Raw genomic sequence first — 27,428 nt, 5'->3', positions numbered from 1 at the left:
ACAAAATCATAGAATATGATATCAAAGGATGGAAAGATATCCCATGTTCATGGTTTGGTAGTATTATCATATAAAAATGGCCATCCTACCAAAAGAAACCTAAGGATTCAATGCAATTTCAATTAAAACCCTAATTTAATACTTCACAGACCTTGAAAGGGCCTCAATTCTCAACTTCATATGGAAAATGAAATCTCAGGATAGCTAAAACAATCTTGAACAATGGCAAAAAAAAAAAAAAGAACTGCTGGAGGTCTCATTATTCCTGATTTCAAGTTGTACTACAGAGCTATAGTAATTACAAATTACTGCATGGTTGCCTAAAAATAGACACATAGATCAATGGAATGAAATTGAAGAACTAGACATAAAGCCATGCCCCTACTGACACGTGATTTTTAATAAAGAAGCCAGAAATATGACTGAAAAATAAAACTTTAACAAATGATGTTGGGTGTCTGAATGTAAAAAGAATGCAAATAAATTCATACTATTCTGCACAAAGCTCAACTCCATATGGATCAAAGACCTCAACATAAAACCAAATACACTAATCCTGATAGAGGAGCATGTGGGGAATGGCCTTGAACTCATTGGCACCAGAGAAGACTACCTGAACAGAATACAGATAGCACAGACACTAAGATCATCAACTAAAAAATGGGACCTCATGAAACGGTAAAGCTTCTATGGGGCAAAAGAACAAACTTTCTGACCACATGGAAGCCTACAGAATAGGAAAAGATTTTCACCAGCTCCACATCTGATAGATGGCTAATATAAAAATCAATGAAGAAATCAAGAAACTAGATTTAAAAAACTGGCCAAATAATCCAATAAAATACTGAGGTATGGATCTAACTAAAAAACTTTCAATAGAGGAAATTCAGATAGTTAAGAAACACTTAAAGAAATGTTCAACATCCTTTGCTATCAAGAAAAGGCAACTCAAAACAATTTTGAGATTCCACCCACCCCTGTGAGAATTGCTAAGATCAATAGCACAAGTGACAGCTCATGCTGGTGAGGCAGTGGAATAAAGGGAATATTTCTCCATTGCTATTGGTAATGCTAACTTGTACAGCCACTATCAAAATCAATATAGCAGTTTCTCACAATGTTAGGAATCAGTCTGCCTTAAGATCCAGCTATACCAATCATAGGCGTATACATAAAGAATGATTCATCCTACCACAAAGCACACTTGCTTAATCATATTCTTTGCTGCTTTATTCATAATAGCCAAAAACTTGAAACAAACCAGACATTCCTTAACAGAAGAATGGACAAAGAAAATGTAGTTTATACAATGGATTGTTACTCAGCTGTTTAAAAATATGACATTATGAAGTTTTCAAACAAATGAATGGAACTAGGAAAAAAAACATCCTGAGTAAGGAGACTCAGACCCAAAAGGATAAATATCATATGTATTCATTTATATCTGGAGGTTAGCCATTAAATACTTGACAACTAACCTACAATCTGTAGATCCAGGGAGATTATGCATATGGAAGGGACTAGGGGAACACATTGATCTCCCTAGGAGGAGAAAAAGAATAGATTTTATGGGTAGACTGGGGGCAGGTGAAGATGTGAATGGGAATATCAGCTAGGGAGAAGGAAAGGAGATGAGATTCAGGGAGGGAATTCAGGGAGAGTTTTACTTCCGGAATTGAGGAGCATTTGAGAGACAGTATGGCAAGCCAGTGCAGTAGAAACTCCCTAAACTATATGAAGGTGATCCAAACAAGGTCTCCTAATTATGGGGGAGATGGTATCCTAAGTGGCCATCTCTTGTCACCCAAAAGAGGGTTCCAGTAGTAGGAATGAGTCGCATTCAGTTGAGTTGCTGGCCATGGGGTCACACAGAAATTGCCAAACAGCCCAGATGGTTGCTAAGAGAAAGGGTTGCTCTCCACAAACTGACAGCGGGGGCCCATTACCAAAGACAATACACACACACAACTCTTTGAATATGGAGAAGTCCAGGTTTTGCCTACATGGAGGCCTCACTGTTTCATGAATCTTAAAAGTTCTTATTAATAAAATCAAAACTGAGCCAGGTATTGGGGTGTATGCTGGAAGATCAGAGAGACAGAACAAGCCACAGCTATCCTCACCTGGCCAACTTCTCAGCTGCTCTTGTTTCCTCAGACTGGAAGCTTCTGTGTCCTCATCCCAATGGCTCTCAGCTGAGCTGCTGCTCAAAACCTAAAAGCTTAACCAGCCAGTGCTTCTAGTTTCTGGTCCTCACGCTTTATATACCTTTCTGCTTTCTACCACCACTCCCTGGGATTAAAGGCTCCTTTCTGGAATTAAAGGCATGAGTCACCATGCTTGGTTGTATCCTTGAACACATGGATTTCTGCCTCTGGAATGCTGAGATTAAAGGCGTGTGCTACCACTGCCTAACCTTTATGTTTAATATTGTGGCTGTTCTGTCTCTGACCCCAGCTAAGTTTATTAGGGTGAACAATATTTTGGGGAGCACAATACCACCACACCTCACCACTATGTTTTAATGTCTTTGATGGAGAAAGGTACTTGGTAGGCTACCAAAAGAGAAACGTAATGACCAAGCCAGCAACAAACCCTGTGACTAAAATCTGTCCTGACTGCAAGATATGTTAGGGCAATGGCAGTCAGAATTTGTGGAAGTAGCCACCAATGTCTCATTTGACTTAAGGCCCACTCCAAGAGTTGAACCCAGAACTGCTTGGGTGACCAAGAACCAAAGACTTGGGTGACCATAACCCAGAGGCCTAGTGTAAAACCAAACACTACTGGTCTAAAACAATATTTTTTTAAGAAGTAACAATAAAATGACTCCTAGTAATATTTTTCTATAAGCATAGATCAGTGCCTTATTCAGTCATCATCAAAGAAACTTCCTCCTGAAGCCTAATGGAAAAGATGCAGAGACCCACAGCCAGACATCATGCAGAGAGAGAATGTTCTTGGAACACACAGCTGTAAATGGGATGTCTACATCAAATCCCTCTCATCAGAGCTCAGGGAACCCTGGGTAAGAAGAGATAGAAAGAGTGTAAGAGCCAGAAGGGACAGAGGACACCAGTCCCATATGAACTCAGAGACTGAAGCAGCAAGCCCAGCATCTACAAGTGTCTGTACTAGGTCCTTCACATATATTATAGCTTCCAGCTTAGTAGTTTTATGGGACTCTTGAGTGTATGAACAAGTCGGTCTCTGATTATTGTACCAGCTGTTGGGACTTTCTCATGTTGGGCTGCCATGTCCAACTTTAATACAATAGTTTTGGCTTCTTTCTAGTATATTGTATTTAGTCATGATTGATTGTTTTCTCTTAGAAGCCTGTTCTTTTCTAATGAGAGTCAAAAGTGGAGTAGATCCAGAGAAGAGGATAAGTGGAGAGGGACTGGGAAGTGTAGAGGGAGAGGAAACAGTAATCAGGATATACTGTGTGAGAAAATAATCTATTTTCAAGAAAAGGAAAAAAGAAAGAAAAGACTTATCAATAGGGTTTATGCTTCAGAGACTTATTCTTTTTCAATACCCTGTGGTTAACTTCAAACTCATAATTTTGTAGTGTTTAACTTAAGTGGCCTTCTAAAATTATTTAGTATTAAGTAACACAAACCTTGCTGCACTCCCAAAATTATCTTTTGTAGTCCAGACAATAGTGGAATACATATAAAGAGGGTATAGGCTGGCAATAAAGACCAGGGGCCAGAAGGAGGAGGATTCAGGCTAGAACATTGGGATTAGCTGAAGTTCATGGCTAAAGGCTTTATCAGTATTCCTGAGATGAGTGTTAATTGTGAGCACTCTCATTATGTCTGCATATGTGACAAGACATAACAACAGTTAACATTTATGATCAATCTGCTGGAGCAGGGAATAGTCCATGTAAGTCTACAAGCTGCACTGCTGGTAGGTTGGATACTCTTTATATAAAAAGTGATTTATGAATCCTGGATTCAAATTGGGAATGTAGTTTCTGAGTTTACCTTTTATGACATTTTACTTACCCTCCCTGGATCTCAGATTTGAAAACTATACACTGGAGGAATATCTAGCATCACTTTAGGGATAATATTCAGGGACAATCTTAGCCCATGCCTGATTGGATAGTATGTGCTTAGCATCATTAATTGCATTGTTTTTCTTTCTTTTTCTTATATAGTAGCTGTTATCGTGCCTACATTCTGATTCCTGTTGGATTTGGAGGTACCAGGACTGGTTACAAGTTCATTATTGTCACAAAACTAAATTCTTTCCCTCATTTTAGACTCAGAGGATATAAGACAATACTTCTGTTGCAGTATCTATACTTCTACTCATTGGCATGACTTGACAATTTTGGTACATTACTACTCTTTCAAAATTTAGTATTATTCCCATGTTTTCATGTTTTCAATATGTCTTAATCCATTCACTTTGAATCATTTTTTCTCATTACTTCATGTTAATTTCCTTTCCTCAATACCTGGCATCTTCTTTACCACTCCTCTCATCCTGCATCTGGAGTCAGGACATAGAGAGAGATGGATGGCAGTGATCATTATTAGACTTCCCCACTCCCTTTTCTGCCTTTTTCAACGTATGGATACATAGACCCAATTATAGTATTTCTTTTTCTAAATGAATCCACTTTGGAAACATGTTTATAGACATACCCAGAGGTGTGATATCCTAGGTGATTCTAAATTTTCTCAAGTTGACATTCACACAATTCAACAGTGTATTTATTACAAAAGCACGCCCTTCTCCCTCTCTCAGGCTATTTTGTCCTTCTATCTCACCCCAAGATGGCCCTCACTTCACATGTCCCTTTATCTTTCACTACTAAGCACCAAGAACCATAAGAAACAATTCTTATAATTATACGGTCTCAGGTATGCTACTGTAGTAGTAGGAGATGTACTAGGACTGTCTTCAAGAGTTGTATCAATTCACTGAAATCTCTTATTCTCAAGCTGTCACTCTGATACTGGAACTGCATTGGACCAGGTCCTCAACAGCCTCCATCTCACTAATACATTCTTCATCTTGCTTCAGTCCCAGCAGTTCTTGTGGTAGGAATTCTCCTCCTCCCTGAAAACTCTGCCTTGGATGTTAGGAATCTCTTAGCTTCTCATTCTTCTTCTTCTTCTTCTTTTTTTTTTGGACATTGCAGGGTTCTTTCCCCTTTGCTGGTCCTTTTATACCCCAGATCCTGGCTTCTTCTATGCTCACACTCCTTCTTAGCTAATCTATAGTATGTGTGTGCATATGCTGATGACCTGTTCATTCTTCTTAGAATATGACCTCTCACAAAAATTCCAGAACAGCAGTTGTATTTCCTGCACATTAGATACTTATATTATGGGTTCATAACAGTAGCAAAATTACAGCTAGGAAGTAGCTATGAAATAACTATCTAGTTATCTGTCAACACAACTTGAGGAACCATATTAAAGGGTAGCAGCATTAGGAAGCTTGCTCTAGTGGACATAGACTGGACCTGATGACCATGCTAATAAAGTGATCTGGATTTCTACTTATTCTTTTTCACGATGTATCCTTGGAAAGACTGGTACTGAGATAGATTTGAGGTTAGGCAATGGAATAAGAACATGAAAAAAAGAACAGAAAAAAGCAGGGCACAGGAGAAGGTCAAAGATCTGTGAATTCAGTTAAGTCAAATATCTCACTATGAATTAAAGATATAACAGTAGATCTTAGAATAAGGGATCCTACTAGAAATAGGCCTTTCTGCATGAGCACTACAGAGTTAAAGGGTTTATTATCAAACAGTCTACAGATTTCAAGCACAACTACTGCTCAGGTTTTAAAAAGTGGTCAAATTCTCTCCAATGTCATTTCTCTTGTTCCTGAGTTTATACTTGGAGTATTAGAATAGACAGTTCACTAGATTCAGTAAACAAACTGAAGCTAGGGGAACACAAGTTCATTGCCTATTCAAGTAAATTCACAAAAGATGCTGTAAGATGTGTTCCTTTACTTCAAACAAGTTAGTAGATTTCTCTTACCTAACATGGCTTACAAGATTCTCCATCATCCCTATTAAACCCTTTATTTATTTAGTTTTCATTTTGTCTAGTCCTTGTTGCACCAGGCACTCCTGTAAGTTTTGTATTCAGTTAGCTATCTTGAAAGTAGAGTGGTGTTATAATTTGGTTTATATGACAAGTAATGAATTAAAGTTCATTCCTGTTCAGTATGGAATCTGTAATGACGTAAAATAGACGCAATAAGTTCTGTATGACTTTTTTCATAGAGAGGTTCAAGATGCTTGTCTTTGTGAGTGTCTGGTTTCATCAGTATTCATGAGAATGACCTGCTGTCTACATCACATTGCTGAGAGAAAGTGTGGCTTGATACATGTAAACTACTTACCAGTGCTTGACCATAGTACCAAATTATCAAGGGTAAGAGACTGTCATTATACACCACTGCATACATGATGAATCCAGGAGATAATGTCTGTCCAATCAGCCACAACTTCTAAGTGACACATGTAAGGTGAGAAACTAGTCTTCCTGTCTTGCTCCAGACTACTGGATGCCAGTAGAGAGTTGCTGTTTGTTAATAAATTGACTCTGATAAAACTAAACCTATATCCCAGCTTCTTCAGAAAGCAGAAAGGTCTATGAAATAAGATTGTCATTGTAAGAAAGGTAAATTTAATAAAACAAAGAAAAAGACAGTGTGTAGCATGAATCTTAATAGGTCTTCTTAATAAAAACAAACCTGGAGCCAGGTATTGGGGTGAATGCTGGAAGATCAGCGAGACAGAACCAGCCACAGCTAACCTCACCTCACCAACTTCTCATCTGCTCCTGTTTCCTCAGACTAGAAGTCTCTGGGTCCTCATCCAAATGGATCTCAGCTGAACTGCTGCTCAGATCCTGAGAGTTTAACCAGACTCTAGTTCCTGGTCCTCATGCCTTACATACCTTTCTGCTTCCTGCCATCACTTCTGGGATTAAAGGTATGTGTCACCATGCCTGGCTGTTTCCAGTGTGGCTTTGAACTGACAGAGATCTGGATAGATCTCTGCCTCCAGAATGCTAGGATTAAAGGTGTGTGTGCCACCATTTTCTGGCCTCCATGTCTATCTAGTGGCTGTTCTGTCCTCTGACCCCTGATAAGCTTATTAGGATGAACAATATATTGAGGGACACAATATATCACCATAACAGTGTTAGCTCCACTTTGAGCACAGCTGCAAATAAATGAGGGGGTCCAAAGAAAGCTGAAGAAAGAATAGGTTGCAGCCCCATCAGTTTCACCTGTTTGAGGAATGAGATATTTTTTTTCCTGCTCTCTACCAAACCTTCATCATTTTGTTATTGGTACTATATTGCTCATTAAAGCAGACATGTTAATTTTGGGGGGAAATACTTGTTCATTATCTTTCTACTTGAAACAAAAAGCATCGTTCCTACACTGTGGTGGCAGGGCAGGCCTTTAATCCTGGTATTTGGGAGGCACAGGCAAGTGGATCGCTGTGGGTTTGAGGCCAGCCTGGTTTACATAGTGAGGTCTAAAACAGCCAGAGCTGTTACACAAAGAAACCCTATCTGGAAAAACAAACTAAGACCAAAACAAAACAAATCTTTCCTTAGACTTAAAGAGAATCAAAGATTTGGGTTTTTTTGTTTGTTTGTTTAAGTTCAAACCAAAACCTGATATAGAAATAATGTGTCCAATGTATTTTTTTATTTTAGTAGTCTGTCAGAAATGATAATTGTGAAAACTGAAAAGGTATTGTTGAGTGCTCCTCAAGTACACAGTACAATACCAGTAAATATACTTATCATACAAGAGTCCCTCATCTGTACTCTCTGCAATAATTTTATTAGACACATACTGATATTTACACTCCCCAATGGGAAAACCACCCACAAAAGTAAAGTGATACCTGCTAAGTGTCACAATCCACGTGTGAATACTAGATCTCTCCATCCTCTAAGTACTTCATCCATAGTCTTTATTTCAAGCTTTTTGTCTGAATTGCAAAAAATTATACAGCGTCAAATAGTGTGACCCTATAAAAGATATGTTACCTTGTGGGAACAGGAAACATTACTTAGTTATAAAGGGGAGAAAAGAAATTGGTTTAGAGGCTAATTCTCTATCTTATTTCTTGAGATGGAATTTCCCATTAAATCCTGGGCTCCCAATCCAGCTAGAATTCTTGGATAGCAAACTCAAGGGAACTGCACACTTCTATCCTCTAAGCTGCTGGTATGCTCACAAGCACATCTAGTCACTCATACCTGCCAGCCAGCAGTGTACTCACGGAGCTGGCTCCCCAGATCCTGTTTATTTAAATTTTAATATGCTTATTTGCTCACTATGAGTTTACTCTCACATGTGGATGGCATTTAAGTAATCTTTCATTCAAATTGTACACATTATACAAAGATATTTAATTTCAAATTAGTAATTAAACTCCACTTCAGTAAGCTTTACAATATATTTTAACTGGGGTTAGAATTATCCTTTGCTTCTTATTCTTTTGAAAGATTAGAACTTGATTGAGCAAGTGGCAAATTGTTTTATATTAACAGAAAAGGAATAAGGAGAGAAAGAAACTTGCATGTTTTCCAGAATTTAAAAGGAAAAAAAGAGTAGCATCTACTTTAGAAATGATTAAAAATACTAAAATTGACATTTATTTTGATATGATAGAAAGAGGATAATATCTAAAACTTGAAGAATTCTGTATGTACCAAACAAAACAAATCTTCAAGTACTACAAATTCAGAAAGGCTTAGTAAAAACACATGGGATAACAACTACTAATGTTTGAAACACACTATTTTTAGACTTATTAAAGCATCCGAAGAAAACTAACTGTTACCCATGTTCAGGTATCTGTGTTAGAGCTTCTATGCAAAGACAGCACATAGATACAAGACAAAATGCAGAAGAGCAGCTTGCAGCCAGAAACTTAAGTTTTGTTGGGGTGAATGATCTTCATTTTAAACACCTGCTTGTAGCTCAATATGTGAATTTTGAAAACTGTTTCTAAGCATTTGGTCCATTATCCCGTGTTTTAACAGCAATTTGCTTTGGAAATTGTTATGATTATGACACTGATTACTAATTTAAATAGGCATGCTATCTTATGCCTCAACTCATCTACCCCTCTTGGATTTCAGTTTTAATTTATAATACTCATCTTAAGATATTATATTATTTTCACGGTGGCAGTCTATGAAAATCACAGAGAATAATGTCTTCCACTCCTTTATCCTGCATTGGAACTGGATTTGGAAAGAATAAGCTTTAGTTGAAAAAAAAAAAGAAAATAGCTAAAAATCAGATATAAGAAGCAAAAAAGGGAATGTCATAGTTTTTTCCACCTTTGATTATGGACTGACTATATTTACTAGGCAAAATGGTCATACTATGTCCTCCTGCCATCAACTTAAACCTACCCTTAACATTACCCCAAAGTGTGGGCTGGTTGTCTACAAAGAAAAATGCACTGCTACTAATTGATAATGCTAGTTTGTATCAAAGTTCATCTCCACGTTTTAAAATTCTAAGTTCATTTGAAATAAATCTCATCTAGTACATTATCAGATGATATACAAACCATTCATAGGTGTCAGCCTCCACATTAATGACACACATATTTTGTCATTATTTTAATTTTTAAAAAAGTTTGAAAGAGAACAGTGAGATGATATTCACATACACATAAAATAAATAGACTTATATACTTTATAAAAAAAAACCCTGGAATTAGAAGTAATTTTAAAATACATTCACCTAACGTGACAATGACCTTTCTTTCTAATTTCAAAAGGATTTTAGGTGTTGTCAGGCTATAGCAACTTCAATTAGATCCTACCCTCTTCTGAGACATGGCATCAAAATCTAATTCAGTTACAAGTAACAGTAACATTTCATTATCTCCTCTAATTGTCTACACTGCCAAATGATAAGTCTTTCCTGAGTCTCAGATGTCTGTGAGATAAGCAACATGCAGCTTCAGAATAAATGAGAAATAACAGACCTCATTTATACTTTAATTTATGCTTTAATTTTTTATTTTATTTTTAATTATGTGTATGTTTGTGTGAATGTGCATCTACAAGTATGGTGGCCTGCAGAGTCAAAATAGGACTTGAAGCTAAAGATATAGGTATCTATGAGCAAGCTGACATGAGTGCTGGAAACTGAACTCATCTCCTTTATGAGTAATACCTTCTCTAACCACATTCATTCTTCCAGCCCTTTTATTTTTTATAACTCCTTTTTCTATGCAACAAAGTTTTGCTCTGAATTGGAAATAATTTGAATTAAACTAGTATTAGTATATTCTCCTAGGGAAGAACAATTAACCTGTCCGTACACTTATTTATACTTTACAAGAGAATAGGAAGCATTTTTGAAACAAATACAAATATTAGCTTTTTTTTATTACTATAGGTTAAAATTGATTTGGTATTGATACCTACTAGAGACTAACAAGGAGCCTTCTAATAAGGTGAAAGTGTCAAAGCTGGAACACAGAGGTGAGTTGTGTGATGACAAGGGAGATAGACAATACACTATACCGGCTAATATTACAACATAATTTCTCTAATAATTGCACTCTTGGAACATATTTTTGAAATTTTTCCAATTGTTTAGGTTTCTTTTTGGACACACACCTGAGGAAAAAATATGATACAGATATATTTTAACTTTGGCATGTTTGCTCACCAGAGTGAGGTCCAGAGTTTGTGTAAGTGCATCTAGAACTTTATGATTGTTTGGGGTGTACCACTCCCACTACTGAAGTTGTTTCTGGACAGAACCTTGAAATATAAACCCACATATTGATGCTAGTCTTCACCTCATTTTGGTAACTCAAGCTGCCCTAAAAAGGCCAGTTCCTTGTGTGTATCACCCAAAGCTAACTCATCTTTGTCTTACCTTCCTCTTTACAGAGTATTTTTTCCTAACTTGCAGCAAGATGTATAATTAGAGCCTAAGGACATCTGTAGAATATGAGATTTTTTTTTAAACGGCTATTTCAAGTTTTCATCAAGTTGTCAACAAACAAAAATGTCCATACAAATCTGGGGCTCTCAGAACCCAGATGAATACTTCAGTGAGCACTTTCCTGTGAGTAATCATGCAGATATGTAAGGGCCCACTCTAATTAACTCAGTTCATGAGGATCACATGGTGAAGTCACCTCACAGAGCATTGTGTTCAGGATGAGCATCTGTGATAATGCCGGAGTCCAAAGTGACACATGGGAGGCAGAAAGGTAAGTACCATACGGCCTGGACCTTCCAGATGCTCACAGCTACCAAGAAAAACAAGCTGTATTTACACAGCACATGCATTAAAATAACTCTCTTCAGAGGATTATCTCCAAATGGACTGGTTAGGATTTAAATAGTTTACTACAAATTTAACTGTGTCCAAATTCCAAAGGAATAAGAAATATTTAAGAGCATTGCTCTCAGTGAAACTCTACCAAGCAGAACTGTTTCCTACTTCTTCCTGCTTTTCTGGCTCTTAAGTTTCCCTTGGGTAAAACTATTTTTAATTCATTGATAAAATTTATCATTGCTTCTGGTTGGTTTTTGTTCATATTGGGAAATATTTCTTCCACATCTAGATATACGAGCTATCTATTTACCATATTCCAGTTTTATACATTTATCTTTGTTTCCATTATTATTATGATAGTATATTTGTAGCTCTCTTTTTAGCAGCCTTCATGGCTTGTTCCCTGTTTGATTTATTATTAGAGTGGGGTTGTGGGTTAATAATCAAACAGAAGTTGTTTTATGCTAGAGGTCCCGTGGAATTTCTATCCTTGATTGGGATTAGAGCATAGACATTCTATTTTCCTTGGAAATACAGCTTTGTGTGTGTATAAATGAAAACTAGTAAGTTGAAATTATGAAAAAAAAAAGAGAGTTTATCTGTGTTATATATTCAAATGTCTTTATCAACTCAAGAAATTTACTGAAAGCTTTCTATATGCTAAACACTGTGTAGATAAAGGAGCAATTCAGTAGAAAATGATGAGATCTAGAGAAAGGAAAATACAGTAATGCTCTGGAGAACTGCATGGACATCTAACTGCACTCTGGGGAGGTCAAATAGAGCTTATCGGCTTGGGCAAAGAGAATGAGTTTAGAGAGAGTTTGCCTAAATTAGAAGGTGAGGGTGAAGGATGAGAGGAACTTTCAGAATTCATCCTAGGGGATGTGAACAAATAAAGGAAAAATGTAAGGCAGGAGAGAGACAGCATCAAATTTGTATCATATCATTGGCTATTTTGTGCTTTTAAAATGATAAAGTAGATAACGATAGATAATACTGTCACTGTGAACTATGTTACATGAAGGCATTTAAGGTGCAACTGATATAATTCAGAGTGTTGTAACAAGTGAACAATCCCGTCAGTGTTTATTAATTGTGATTTTAGGCAGATATTATTCAGGTTAAACAATTTGACTGTTTATTTGCTTATAACACCATGATAGCTAAGCTTTTGAGTAGACCAGACTCTAAAGAGTATTAACACTGATCTAGAGAGTGGGTGGTGTAGTCAAAAGTTTTCTCTGGCTCTGCCCGGCTCCTGTTGTTCCTATTGGTTAATAAACAAACTGCTTTAGCCTAGGCAAGGCAGCTTAGCGGCAGGTGGGAAATCCCAGGAGAGAGGCAGGAAAGAGAAAGGCAGAGTGGAGGGAGAGACCAGTACCACCAGGAGAAGCAAGATGTGAAAGTACCAGTGACAGTCACGTGGCAACTTATAGATAAATAGAAATGGGTTAAGTTAAAAGAGATAGCTAGCAAGAAGCCTCCCACTGGCCATGCAATTTGTTAATAATATAAGCTTCTGTGTGTTTACTTGGATCTGAGCAGCTGTGGGACCACGGATGAGAAAGATTTGTCTGGACCTCAGGGGGGCCGGGTGGGAACTGAGAAACATATGGGAAAGACATGGTACCTCATGTGGTTCTATTCCAGTATGCACCAAAGCAAATACAAGAATGGTAATAGAAAACACTGATATCCACTGTTAAAGGGCTTTGAGAGTTTTAAATTAACCTAGTAGGCAATGCTAAGTCACTTTGTGCTTAATCAGAGTAGAGAAATCTTTCGTATTTTCTAAAGATGACTGGCAGGTTGAACAGAATGTAAGGCACTAATTTCATGATATTCATGTTTTAGTCTAGCACCTCCCTTTGAAAGCAATTGGCACTTTGTGAGTTGTTCCTTGCTACTTTCTGTGGTCATGTGGTTGCCTAATACAAGACTTAATTTCTAGAAGAGTCACTAGAAAGAATCTCCTTCCTGGACTAATGAAGCAAATACCTTTACTAGGAAGCCCAAATGATAAGAACTTGTAAATGAACTGAATTAAAGAACTGAGGCTCTTCATTTCCAGAACTATTCAGACATGATTATTTCCAAACAATTGCATGAGTTTGGATGAGGGTGCTGAACCTAGGTGACAGCATATTCACAGATAACCTCTTGATTGCAGTTTCTGAGACCATAAAACCTTTGATTTCACTTAAAAATACAGAACAAAACAAACAACTAACAAAAGAAACAGGCTTACAACCCACTAAAACCACCAGGAGATAAACTGTGTTGCATGAGCCTTCTAGATTTGTGTTGTTATTTATTAGCAAAAATATTATGTGAGACAGCATCACCAAATGATGTTTCAAGAATTCAACAAGTTATATAATTAATTTACTCTATAAGATAGGACGATAATATGCTCCTATATTATATGGAACATGAATACATAAAAGGGTAATTGTATATAATATATACATGCATATATATATGTATATGTATATATATATAGTTTCACACAATGCCTATCATACAGTATGTCATACTGTTTTGATAGTCATTGTGAGGACTAAAACATTTGGAATAGATAATGTTGATGAGAATGAAAATGATGAATTTGAACAGCAGTTTATATGGTAAGGCTCACAGATGACTCATAATAAAGAGAAAAATAAAAGGAGAAAGGAGAGAAAGATGATGTAATTTCTAGCTTGGGTGATTGGATGAGAACTATGCTGTAATTGCAGTAAAGAGCATAGCAGAATGAGTTGATTTGGCTGAAGAGATAACGCATTCTGTTTTGGCACCACAAAATCAGTGTGCCTGTGGGAGGCTGTCCATATGGAGAGGACCAGTGTAAAGCTGGAAATGCAGACTCCTCTTAAGAAAGGTCTGGATATATAGAGATTTGGAAATGATTGAAAATTAGGTTATCTGGAAACTGTTCTTCATAATTCTCTCTGTCTCTCTGTCTCTCTTTCTCTGTCTCTCTCTGTCTCTGTCTCTCTGTCTCTCTCTGTCTCTCTCTGTCTCTCTCTGTCTCTCTCTCTCTCTCTCTCTCACACACACACACACACACACACACACACACACACACACACACACACACGAAAGGAGAGAGAGAAAGAGACAGAGAACAACATGGAAAAAGAAAGAGGAGAACAATTTGGGTGTGAGCTTATCCTTTATTGACTGAGACAACTCTCTAGCCCAGAGGCAAATAATTTTAAATCTTCAGAGTTGTGATAAATCTATGTTCTTTGTAATCAATTATATGCCACTTTAATAAACAAATTGCAGGATAGAAATAAATATGAAATTATTGCATTATCCTTTCCTTTTCTTTAGAATTTCTTAGAGTAAATTCTAAATTGAAGGGGGTTTTAGGTTGATTGATTTTTTTTAATTCTGGTACAGGTGTTAGTAAATTGGTCCCATAGTCACATACAATGTTTTCTTTAAGAATACCACTACACTCTTTCATTTATATATCGTTAATTACCTCTATTCCAATCCAATATCAGAGTTTGACAGTTTTTCCAGAAGCCACATGGCTTTGGAGCCTTATGTGTTTAGTATCTTCTAGCTTACAGAGAGTATTTGCTTGCTAATGGACTGTAGCATATGCTATGGCTTCCACTATTTTTTTTTATAAAGATGAATGTTAGTAATAAAAGAAAATAGTACTCTTCTTCTGATTTCAGAATGGTATATTAATCAAAAGTAATATAGAAATCCACAACAATTTAAGAAGCATAAAATCAGGCTGTTGTCACAGTCTTTTGCTCATTATTGATAACCATGTTACAAAATAATCATGGTCTCTTTTATTTCTTTATCATGTTGCAAACAAGAAACTCTTTAAATAAATGATAAGACAGTGAACACATATAAATGAATACCATAGATTTTATATTATAAAATCAATGCACCCACCATTAGAGGACTTTTCATCTATATTGGGTTATAGAGTGATACTCTGTTCCAAAATAATAGGAAGTTAAGAAATCCCTCAGTCTTTGATACCCTGAGGCAGTGTTACCTGAAGGAAGTGGAAGGGAGTCTAGGTAGAGTGGAGACTCTAAACAATGAGTCTTCCAGCACACAGTCATGGTGTTTTTCTCTACCAGTCCACATGGTCTTCAATGTGCCCCTTTGTCAACCACAAGCAATTAGATTATGCTTTTAAAAAGTGTCAATCTTACTACCTCATCCTTTTACCTCAAGTGTTTGTGTCTATTTAGCAGTTACTGATTTACTTTGGATCCATTTGTTTCACATAGAGCACATTTTGCTGAAATCCTTTTCAGAAAAGGACTTGGAAAATTAAGACTTTTTTTTTCTAAATTTGCTCAGCTAATTAATGATAAAATAAAAATGATAGAAAAATTCAAATATGTAATGCCTAAATTTGCTTTCTACCTAGAAACATGGTTGCATTGATGGCTGGATTCATAGATGAGTCATATTCAACATACAACAATGAGGATCTCATGCCATTAGTTTCTTTAGGAAGAACTTGGATTTTGAGATGGAACAGACACAATGAGCTTAATGACAGATTTTCCCCCTCTTTTCTATCTTTGCTTTATTTTATTCACTTTAGAATAGGTTTGGGTTCACAGGGATGTGTGAGTGATAGTACAGTGTGGTGTCACTACATGCTGTTGACAGGTTTTCTTGTATTACCAACGTTTATTTTTAAACTATGAAATCAACAACCATCATATCATCTAAAAAGTCAGAAAAGTGAGAAAACTGTCTGTTTAATGTAGTGATCATTTTTCTCATTTGACTCATGATTAAGGCAAGATGTTGCTACTTGTCCAAGGTCAGAAAAAAAAATCAATGGCACATGAAATTAAAAACAGAAGTAGATGTGTTAAATGGGGATTATGAGCATGAGTGAATTAATGTCTTTAAAATGGCTTCTAAATGTATGGGCTTCTTAAAATGGGTTGACTCTTGCCGAGAGGCAAATTATTGCTCATATTGAACTTGCTAATCTACTTTACAAAACATGTCCTGTCATTAGCTACTTGTTTAATTGCAGCATGGCCTGGCTTGGATTCTGGCACATTTGGACACTGAATGAAGTCAAATGCATTTTCCTTCTTTCAAATGATGGCACAAGTTCAAACCAGACACAATCATAGCATGGAAATGGGAAGTGTACACAGAGTCTACTCCTTAACCAAGAATCTATTTGCAATTGATACTTGTTGGGACAAGAAAAAATCGATTTTCTCCAGTAAAGTCTATCTATCCACTGGGTATATCTATCAAACACACCCTAGCTCAGGCTCCATGATCGGGGTAATTGGCAAAGAAAAAGACAGTACTCTATGTTTTTGCTTTGGTTTAGTGTTACTTGGTATATTTTTTTCTTGTTTAGTTTTTTGTTTTTTATTTTATTTTTGTTTTTTTCCTATTTTTGAGAATGGAGAGATAGAGAAGAACATGAAGTTTAGTAGGTAGGGAAGTATAGAGGCTATGAAAGGATGATTTTGGAGAAAGAAAATATAATCAGAATACACTGTATATAAAATTTAAATGGCATGCCTTTAATCCCAGCACTCAGAAGGCAGAGCCAGGTGGATCTCTATGAGTTCGAGGCCAGCCTGGGCTACAGAGTGAGTTCCAGACTGGATACACAGAGAAAGATACACAGGGAAATCCTGTCTCAAAAAACCCAATAAATAAATAATAAGTAAATGAAAATGCAAATGAAAAGAAAGACGGTAAAGGAAATAAATGATAGTGTTCCATCAGATAAATTTTAGAAAGGAGCTGTATGTACCTATTACATGACTAAATGTAGGAATCCACTCCTATTTATAAAATAAGAATATATTTTAATTTTTAAAAATTGTTTTATTTTGGTTTTTTTTCGTATTAATTTCTGTGTAGGGGTGTATTACCTGTATGAATGTATAGTCACCACATGATTACTGGTGCTCAAAGTGGCCATAAGAGTCTGTTGAATCCCCTGATGGTGAGGTTACAGATAGTTGTACTCTAACATACGGTGCTGAGAATTGAACCCAGGTTCCCTGGAAAAACAGTCACTGCTCTGAACTTCTGAGACTCTCTTTTATCCCATTTATTTATTTATTTATTCATTTATTTATTTATTTATTTATTTATTTATTTATTTTTCTTAATAAAAGATCATGTACTGTTTTATTACTTAGCTCTGTAAGAATTTCACTTGAATTTAAGTACTTTAACTGAAATATTATTGAGCTGCTATTGTTACCTTAGGTGCAACATGTTTACAGATTTGCAGCTATGTATTTTAAAAGATGCAACTTCCATGAAGATCACTAAGTAGACTGACATTTCCCCCTTTCCCTTATTTATTTATTTAGTTTTGCTAGTTGATAAAGTTCACCCCTTATTTCTGTCTGTCATTATGGTGCTGGTATCTAGGGCATATGGTGGTAGAGAAAAGGCTGGACTTCTTTTTATTTTACCAAGTGTCACATATGGATCAGTTCTTCAGGTGATGTGCATTTCTTGCTTGGAATTTGGCTCCAGTTAGCCACACTGAGAGTGAAAACTTTTAAAGAAAAATTGTTTGACCAACTCAGCTGTTATAATAGGGCTTAGTTACTCTGCACTAATACCATAGTCTACATGCCTTTCAAGGAGGCCACTGCTTAGGGAGGACAATTCTTGTTTTCTTAGTGGGTGTTGGGTTATTGAGGCCCCATAAGCTTCTTTCTGCTTTTAAAATTTCTCTGAACTTGAAAAACACACATGCACACTCACACACACCACACTAATTAGCTGTAGGTGAAGTGAAGACATTGTCCACTGATTAAAACAGTCATAAAAAGTCCTCTGAAATCATGTATCAATGTATCAACAATAATGACAGTCAAAATCTTCTTCCTACAATGTCACAGTCTCCAGTTTGAAAGTCTTGGGTCATGTGTCTCAACCAAGGTGCTTAGACTCAAAGCCTTTTGAGTGACAGTCCTGGCTTCTCACATAAGCTTTGGTACATCTTGAAGCATTCATAGATCTTTAGTAATGAGATATCATGCCAGAGCAATCTTTACAGCGAGGGTGGAGTTTGATAATGAGTTGCTTGATGATAGAATTCTTTGTATTTGCAAAAGATAATATGGTTTGATTATATTTTAGCCAAATTATTTTAAAATATAAAAGCTGTGGTTATGCTAAAATTTGCTTAAATAGTAGTGATATTTATTACTCATTTAACTTAGATAAACTTGGAAAAATTCTTCTGAAATGTCTTGAAGGAAATCAACTTATATGTTAAATATTGAACTAAAATCAAGCTTATAGAAACAAAATTCAAGAGGAAGCTTTCAAAATCAGCTTATCAGTTGTCTAACTATCCAGAATCTGTTGACTATAAACCTTGTATATTTAAAGACTTTCAAAAGACATCAGTTGGAGTTTTATACATTAGCTGGAATTCAGTTCCTACCTGTGGTTTGCTCTAAGACAATAGCCACCATGGCTAACTCTGGGCCATGGGAAGGCTGTTTAAATCTCAAACAAATGAAACAAAAGTAGAAATTGAGAATGTTGCCTGCTTTTGGTTTGTCCCCCTTGTGTGGCACGAGCTTTCTCGGAGGTTTACAATGCTAACGACTAAAGAATACTTATTGGGGGCCGGGCGGAGGGAAGAAGGGGATCTTTGATTGGTATGTAAAATGAATAACAAAATTTTCTCAATAAAATAAATAAATAAATAAACAAATAAATAAAATACTTATTAAGCAAATATCAAATAGAGAATTGGACTGGAAGAGAATTATAGGCAATGAAAAGTATAAATAACTTGAAAGAAAAAAAATTGTCCAAATAAAGTAGCTTTTGCTGATTCAGCATCTGGTTTGGTATGATAGCTTATTCCTGTCTCTCAATACTCAGAAATCTAAATATGGGGAAATAACAAAAATTTAAAGTCAACCTGAACTACAAAAATGAGTTTTAGAGCACTCAAGTTTACAAAATTAGACTCAACTTCTTTATATTATCAATGTGTCCATCTGTCTGAAAATAAAATAAAGTAAGGCATCTGTTAATATGAAAATGTCAAATAATTTAACCTGTTTTCCGCCTAACTATGGTGATCTTCGAAGATCTCTATAAAGCAAGAGAATAATACAGACAAATATGTGGATCCAGAATACAAAAATGAACATATTTGTTATAAAACATAAACAAATTATTGAGAAAGTTCCAAGAAATTATAGTATATTAAAAGAACATTATATAGCTTATAGTCATTCAATCTTATAACTTAAATACATACATGAAATGGAAAATATTAAGGCTAATGGATTCAATTGTAATTTTTTATCAGTGTAAATGTACAAATAGCTTTTTTGTTTTTAATTTGAAAACTGACTAAAGAGTCATGTCAAAATTTGCTTTTTAAATTTGTTTAAATAATTTTTTCATACTTCCAAGTTAAAATTTTGATATAAACTAAACCTATTCTGAGAAACAGTTTAACAATATTAACTTTAAATTTCTTGGGGTTTTTTTTTTGTAATATCTGGTTTTCAGGGATCAGTTTATTAAAATCAATTTTAAATGTTAATTAAGCCATTAAAATGTACATGTAAATATTTTTTTCTGAGCCAGTAACAGTCTAGTATTGTCACTTTAAGAGAAAAACATTAACTCAATGTGACTTTGAGCCCTTCTCTGGGGTGGCTTCCCAGAAGCTGTAAGGAAGGGTTGGGAATTACAGGGAGACTTACTTTTGTACAAATCATGCTCAATCTTACCACTTACAAACTTAATCTTGGGTAATTATTTAACATGTAATGCTCACGTTCTAATAAAAAAATATAGGAATATCATACTATTTGGCATTGTAATGATGAAATGGGGGTCTGATACATGAAGGAGTCTAGCATACCCTTACCATACTGATTCTATAATGTTGATTTATGTCCAATTATAAGTGTTTCTTTGCAAATATGTCCATATATTTATTTTTCTTTCATAAAAATAAACACTGATAATTATTGAATGATCAGTAGCCTAAGATTATTCTTCTCTGGAGTTTCTATTTTAAATGGTAAAATGACAAGTAATATTGAAAAAAATTCTACTTATTTTTGTTCCTTGTTTAGTCAAAATATCCATTTTAAAAATTATACTAGCTCCAGGCCTTTTATATTTAAATTAATGCTAATCTTTATCTCACAATAAGAATAACTATCCTACTCTATTAATTGTGAGTCAATAGGTGCCTTAAAAACTTGAAACTGTTATCTATTTAACACATTTTCTGGTAATTTTCATTTTTGTCTGTGAATTTCAAAATATTGCTAAAGAATCAGCCAGAATACACATCAAAATAGTAGAAGACTTCACTGTGTGTGTGCTTCTATGGAAATGGTCCAAGGGTGGTTTCTGAGTTCTGGACCATTTGATAATGGGCCAATTTATTTCTCTAAACATTTTTCTCATCCTCAAATTCCCATCTCATTGTTGTGAGTTAGTTACCAGAATAAAAGGCGATTAGCCCTGTAGATCAGACACTTGCAGACTTAGAATAAACAGTGTAAGAAAGGGCTCATTAAGAAACCTATATGTTAATCTTTACCTCTTAAGAAATAAATGCATTATTTCATGTTTTGTGATTTTTAATCATCCTGTTTATCTATCTATATATCATCAATATATTTAATCTCATAATTAACTACATTTCGGTTTCATTTGCACTTTATTGTTATTATCTGAAAACAAGTTCAGAAGCATAGTTGTTTGATTGCAGCAGCAGAATAGTTGGGGTGCACCCGATTGCCAAGTTGAAAAGAAAATAGAAATAACTAATGTGAAATAAATGGAGAAATTCAACATATTATAAAAAAAATAGTGTGTAATCATGCAACTTCATGGACAGTGACTCCACAAACAAGCAAATGAAAGCAGCTGACCACGTACCCACACACCTTGGCAGAGGTGCACTCCACACTCGCCGGCCACCGCCAAGACAGATGATCTCGGAAGAGCCTTCCAGTCGGTAACCCAGTGAGCACGAGAAGGTGAGAGTATCCCCGACCCCAAAGCTGAAGCCAACTCGGCTACCATATTGAGGAATTCCAGGGTCTTCACAAGGCTCAAGGTTATATTCTGTAAAGGGCAAACAAATCACCCAGGGAAAGTGAGCTGAGAGTGATCACTTTAAATGCATCTTTCTTGTCTTTAGGGTCTTGCTACATTATGTCTAAGAACAGTGATATGCTATGGGGCCCATCATTTTCTTTTCTCCTGTTATATATAATAACTAACCCATCATTTTCTTTTGTTCTGTTATATATATTAACTAAAAGAACACTTTCATGTGTGAAATTTAATGAGGATGGGAAAATATTACCTGAGTGATAAGCTGAAATCTATCTCATGTTTTTTTTTTCAGCATTTGAAATCTTTTCCACTTCACAGAGTTTTGAATTATAGTAATGACATGAGAGATGTGTATTTTCAAACAAAAGTAACATTGTAATGAAATCATTATCAGCCAAAAAAAAAAATACAATTCACTTAACTGCTTTAATTAAAATGGGGATGGCTCTTGTGCCTCTAGTATCAGGCATTCAATTAAACCATGTTCTGAAAAACTTCTATCTTCAGATGGAAATGTTTACGTCAGAATGAAGTACCCCCACATTGGTAATGATTACATGATGGATTTATACAGGAACCATCCCCAGGCAAAGAATAAACAATAAAAATGCATGACTAAAAAGTTTTCAAGGTAAAAGAAGGATTGCTTAAAAGTTATAATTTATATACAAACTAAATAAGAAACAATTTATCTAAATATATTTTCAGAATACTTCTTTACTACTAATTAAGGTAAAAAATAAACAAGCAGAAATTTCTTTTCACCTTAATTTTTTTGTGTGAATTATTTGGGTGTATTTTAAATATCTAGATTTAAATTGATTATACTCGCGATTATACTAGTATAATTTACTAGCGATTATACATTATTGTAATTATTCTAGTAGCTAAGTATGCTCATCCAAATAAATAAATAATACTTTAAAAACAATATTGACACTTGTATATGTGCATAAACACATGTAACAACTTTATTGTAGAACAGAATTAGATGTGTATCATTGTATGTACATTATATGTAATAATGTTCTCAAGTCAGCATATAATTTACTTAATAATTTGTTCCATTATAGAGAAATAGCTATTTATCCTATCATAATTATAAAATACATCTTCATGTGGCAGGGATAATTTTTTATGCTCCTGGACCTAATAATAACTTTTCTTGGAACTGGTCTTAACTGCAACTGGGCTCTGGAATTAAGATCTCTGTAGGATATTCATACTGAAATTGAAAACAGCCCAATGACATAGGATTCCTGGCACCAGGAGAGAACCCTTACCCATTGAGGGCCTACTGCCTAGCATCACAGCTTGGATAAACAGGTAAGATATCCTATTTTTTATTCCATCCATTACGTAACTGGTAACACTGCTTTAGGACATTCAGGGACAGAAGCATTTCTCTCCTTCACATTTCTGCCACAACTGTAAATAAATTAATAGTTTCCATTGGAAATATATATTATGCTGTTTTCTTTTAATGAGAGTGTTTACAACCTCACTGAAACTTGAGGCTAGCAATTATACTAACAGTATTATTTGTCTATAAATGATGCTGTGGTGTATGAAAGCCTACTCATATTTACTTTCTTACAGATTGTATATTCCAAAATAATGGAAGTAAGTTTATTTTTTGACTTGGTCAGTCAGTTAACTTTATAAGGCACATGAAACAACAAAAAGTAATATTGCATAGTTATAGTTATATATAGTATTTATATATAGGAATATTCAGTTTAAATTCAGTAGGTATTTAAGCTGGTTTTGGCTATCAGAATACCACATGAGTTTAAGATAAAGAAAATTAAATGACTGTAACTTTAGTGTCTTTTTAGGGAATTTATGTATTCATTAGTATTTATTTGCCTTTTCTTCAGTGAATGACTACAGACAATCATCGAGGAATTCCAAACTTGCTGAGAGGTAATTTTGCTTCTGGTTTTCTACTTTAAAAGCTTTTAATCTTTTCTGCAATTTCTCTATTTTTGTTTGTCATGTTAGTAGTAGTCTTATAAGCTTAATTCTTTAAGGTTTACTAAAATAGTTCTTGATTCTTTATTTTCTCACCAGAGAATGTGATGTTGAATCCTTCATATGATATTGAAAAATCTGAAATGAAGCGCAGCTGAGCCCTGAAGTTTCCATAGAGACCGGCGTTGATTGTTGAAGGAAGTTCAGAACCAGTGAGGCGTGCCAGGGGTTGTGTAAAACTACCATTCTCCGTGATCAGTAAATAGTCATGATGGTCTTCTAAATGAAAAGTGTGGAAGCTGAACTGCACCCCTGTGGACGAGAAAATAGAAAAACCAGACTTATTGGGTGAAGCATATTAGCAAATCAGAGAGAGTGCCATCAACCTACAGCCTTCATAAGCTTGTGTTTTTTTGTTTTTTTCTAAAATGAAGCCCACCGCCATCACATACTGCAAATGTACAGAATTATTTTCTTGTCTTGTGTATCCTTGAGCTTACTTATCAACAATATTCTGGGTCAAACCCTAGAAAGCCAGAAAAAAATGTCTGAAAAACAATAACTTTTTTTTTCACAGTTTCAAGGAAAATGCGTATCCTTTGCAGCTTCTTGGTGATCATTTACATTTTCTTCTCCATTTCCTTCCCCAACCTCCTCAAACAACATGAAAATTGGTTCTTAAGGAACTAGCTTCCAACTTTCAAAAAAGTCCAAGTCTAGTTCAGAAAAGTTAAACAAAGTGGACACCATGAAGTTCTATTTGTTAATGAAGTATAGTAATTCTTTATTCTTCCAAACTTTCCTTGTAATATACTGAAATATGAACATTATTCATGAAACTTCCTGGATTCTGACTAACTAAACACCCATTTACAAAGAGTGCCCACACTAGTGGGTACATTTCTGACACTACTGCTCATTATATAAACTTTCGCTTAATGTAACCAAAGACAGTCAATCCCTGAACTTCTAACAGCACAGTCTAGATTTCTATCTTGTATATATGCTCTTCTAGTTTCTATAATTGAATTATGGATTATTATTCTTTGGGGTCGGACTAGTACTAATCATTAGATATGTGTGGCTCATCTGTATTATTACATAAAATTGTATGCTGTTATATTGATCGCATTCACTTACCTCCTCAGCTGTTGAGGGTCATTGAGGTGTTTTGGATTTTTATCATGAACTTGGTTGTGCCACTGAGAATATGCAAATATTACTTTTGATGGACACATGCATTTGTGTCTGAGCATAAATGTGTAAGAATAGAATGACTGGGCCCTGAGGTCAGACATTCAGTTTTAAGAATGGCTTTACAAAATGGCTGTTCTGATTTACATTTCCATAGGTAAGCATAGTAGCTCTACATCTTTACTTATACCTCTCAGTTTTATGTCTGCTGTTGAGGAAAGATAAGAACAAAGTGACAACGGGATAAAATTTTAGAAAAATGAGCATATATATGTTTATATTTAAATGGGTTCTGATATGTATCGTTTTTTCATGAAAAATGAAGGTTTCTTCTAAATATTGATGCCAATAGGGCCATTGTCAATCATTTTTGCTTTGCTGTTTTTCCTCTATTTTTTTTTTTTACTCTTTCTAGCAATACAATGGTTTTCCAATGGGGATAAGGAATACCTTAATAGTAATTAATTGTTGTTCATTTTCTTATCCTACAGAGTAAATACAACTGCTTAGCGCTTCACCAACTTTTGACTAGGTATTGAATAAAAGGGTGTTGCTATTAATCAAATACTGAAATAAACATTAAAATCTGTTTTCACTACTGCTGAAAAAAAATACACAAGATCTTTAAAGTTCTGCCAAGAGTCAATTAATTAAAAATTTAAACGGAGAACCTAGAACTTCATTCTAGAACAAAGATTTAAATGACTATAAATGACCATGTCCATCTGTAGAAAAAGAAGCATAAAACAAAATTCCAAATATTCTTCAAAGTACTATAAAATATCTTATTATGAGTCAATACATCATCATGGAAGTAGAAGCAACAATTAGTCAGTGAGTTATTAGAGACTTCTGAAGACAGTGACCTTCCAAGGAGAAGTGGGTCAAAGAACAGGCCTGGGTCAGGCATGAGGAAGAAGACAAGCAAAGGCACAATTCTTAAAAGGGAGTGAGAAGAAGGCCCTGGGTTTAAGTTCACATGAAAATGATGATTTAAGATGCTCTGTTAAAGTAACTTATGTTAGATATACTCTTGTAAACACTTGACCTTAAAGTAAAAATTGCACTGATGTCTTGTTTTTTTTTAAGTCATTTTTACCAACAATAGCCTTTAAGTTGACTTATTTTTATTTTTATTTTCTAATTTGTGAACTTAAAGGTTTATACTTGCTTTAAGATTTTCTGATATAGATTTTATTTTTTGCCAGCTCTCCATCCCCATAAGACAACAAAGATATAGCTTAATTTCTCTTTGCTTATGTCTTTATTTGTTTTATTTGTTGATGCAGAGTGTGGTTATGTAGTTCTACTGGCACCTTGAAATCATAATCCCCTTGACTTAGCTTAGAGGGCTGAGTTTAAAGACAAGAGCTAACATGATAAACTAGAATTAACATCCTGACATTTTAAAATATGTTTAAGAAAATTTTTATATAGCCCTTAAACCAGAAGCAGTATAGGCTGAATGATACTACAATTAATTGACTATGAGCCTATGGCACAGTCTTATGTGCTCTAACACTGTAACTGAATGTTGAGTAATGAAGAGATATTACGGGCAATGCATTTGGAAATTCTTTAAATCTTCAGATCCTACCCAAGATTCTTATAAATCTCTAGAATAATGATGTTTACACTCAAGTATGAGAATATTCTGAGTATATAATGTAAACACAAATGAAATGGAATTAATTTTAAAACTATATCCTAGAAACTTTAAGTCAAAAAATATGGTGAAATGGAGGAGTAAATATGTAAGTCTGTTATGAAAGTAGAAAAAAAAATCTGTTGAATGTATAATTACACAATTTTAGCTTTTGGGAATAACTGTAACCTAAAGTCACACTAATCTAAAAAGATGAGTTATATGATTAAAAACTCATCAATTATTAGTATTCAATAGTATTAAAAGAATTAATGAGAATGAGTATAGGCTTCACTAAGGGAAACTCCCAAGAGCATATGTGTTTAGTGTGGAAAACTGAAACTTTTTAGAGGTAGGGATTCTCATAGTTGGATCAACTTCAGAGAAAGAGACTTAGAATGATAGTTAGTTTGGTGTTTTATATATTATTTTTGGTTTTTGTGAAGGTGTTCTAACATCAAAGATCCAAGCATGTATAATAATTTAAGAAATGATTAAGGTTTTCCAAAGGGATAGCTTCTCTTTAAGAGGAACTGGTCATAAAAAGACACCCCGCTATGTTTCTAGACACCATTAGGAAGAAATCAGTGTAGCGTGTGAAAGAAGGCTGTCCTCTTCTCCCAACTTAAAGTCTTTCATGTCACTTTGTCTTGTCATTGGAACAGTGCTTCAAGCAAACTTCACTAGCTCTTAAAAGAAAGGCAGCTAAACCTGCATCCCTGCCATGTAAATACTGATTTAATTAACACATACAACCCGTGATGATGTGAAACCTTAAGTGTTAATTAAACCTCTGTTTACATAGCAAGCAATGGGTAGCCCTCCATTTCCTTGTATAATACCAGGGAGCTTATCTTAAACTCCATTTAATCCACTGCACAGTGAAATAACAGGATGAATTCTTTAATTTCCAACACAAAGTTCTGTATCCGAGAATACAACACAAACCAGTTTTATAATGTTAAGAACCTCATTGCTTCTGCTACTTCCTGTTTTCTCATATTAACAGTTTTTCTTAGTAGCATTTAAGTCACTACAAGAAACCTAAGTAGAAAAGCCAGCATATAATAATGGTGTAGGATTTTATTAAAAGCAAATTTATTTTATAAAAACATAAATTTACATTTATGAGAACAATCGTTTACTTAAAAAAATCTTG

General features: G+C 34.9%; 1 protein-coding gene across 3 annotated transcripts in view; it reads right to left on the bottom strand.

The window, feature by feature from the left end:
• Positions 1 to 27,428, bottom strand: part of Csmd3 (CUB and Sushi multiple domains 3) — a 1,148,052-nt gene that overhangs the window by 348,128 nt on the left and 772,496 nt on the right. For all 3 annotated transcript variants that reach the window (XM_006993205.4, XM_042265493.2, XM_042265494.2), the window contains 2 exons: positions 23,527 to 23,742; positions 21,274 to 21,462 (listed from right to left, as the gene is read on the bottom strand). In XM_006993205.4, the coding sequence (XP_006993267.1) occupies positions 21,274 to 21,462; positions 23,527 to 23,742 (405 nt within the window). The remainder of the gene's footprint in view (positions 1 to 21,273; positions 21,463 to 23,526; positions 23,743 to 27,428) is intronic.

The sequence above is a fragment of the Peromyscus maniculatus genome, chromosome 20 (assembly GCF_049852395.1).
Source record: "Peromyscus maniculatus bairdii isolate BWxNUB_F1_BW_parent chromosome 20, HU_Pman_BW_mat_3.1, whole genome shotgun sequence".
Classification (NCBI taxonomy): Eukaryota; Metazoa; Chordata; class Mammalia; order Rodentia; family Cricetidae; genus Peromyscus; species Peromyscus maniculatus.
This window is presented reverse-complemented; position numbering and strand designations above follow the sequence as displayed.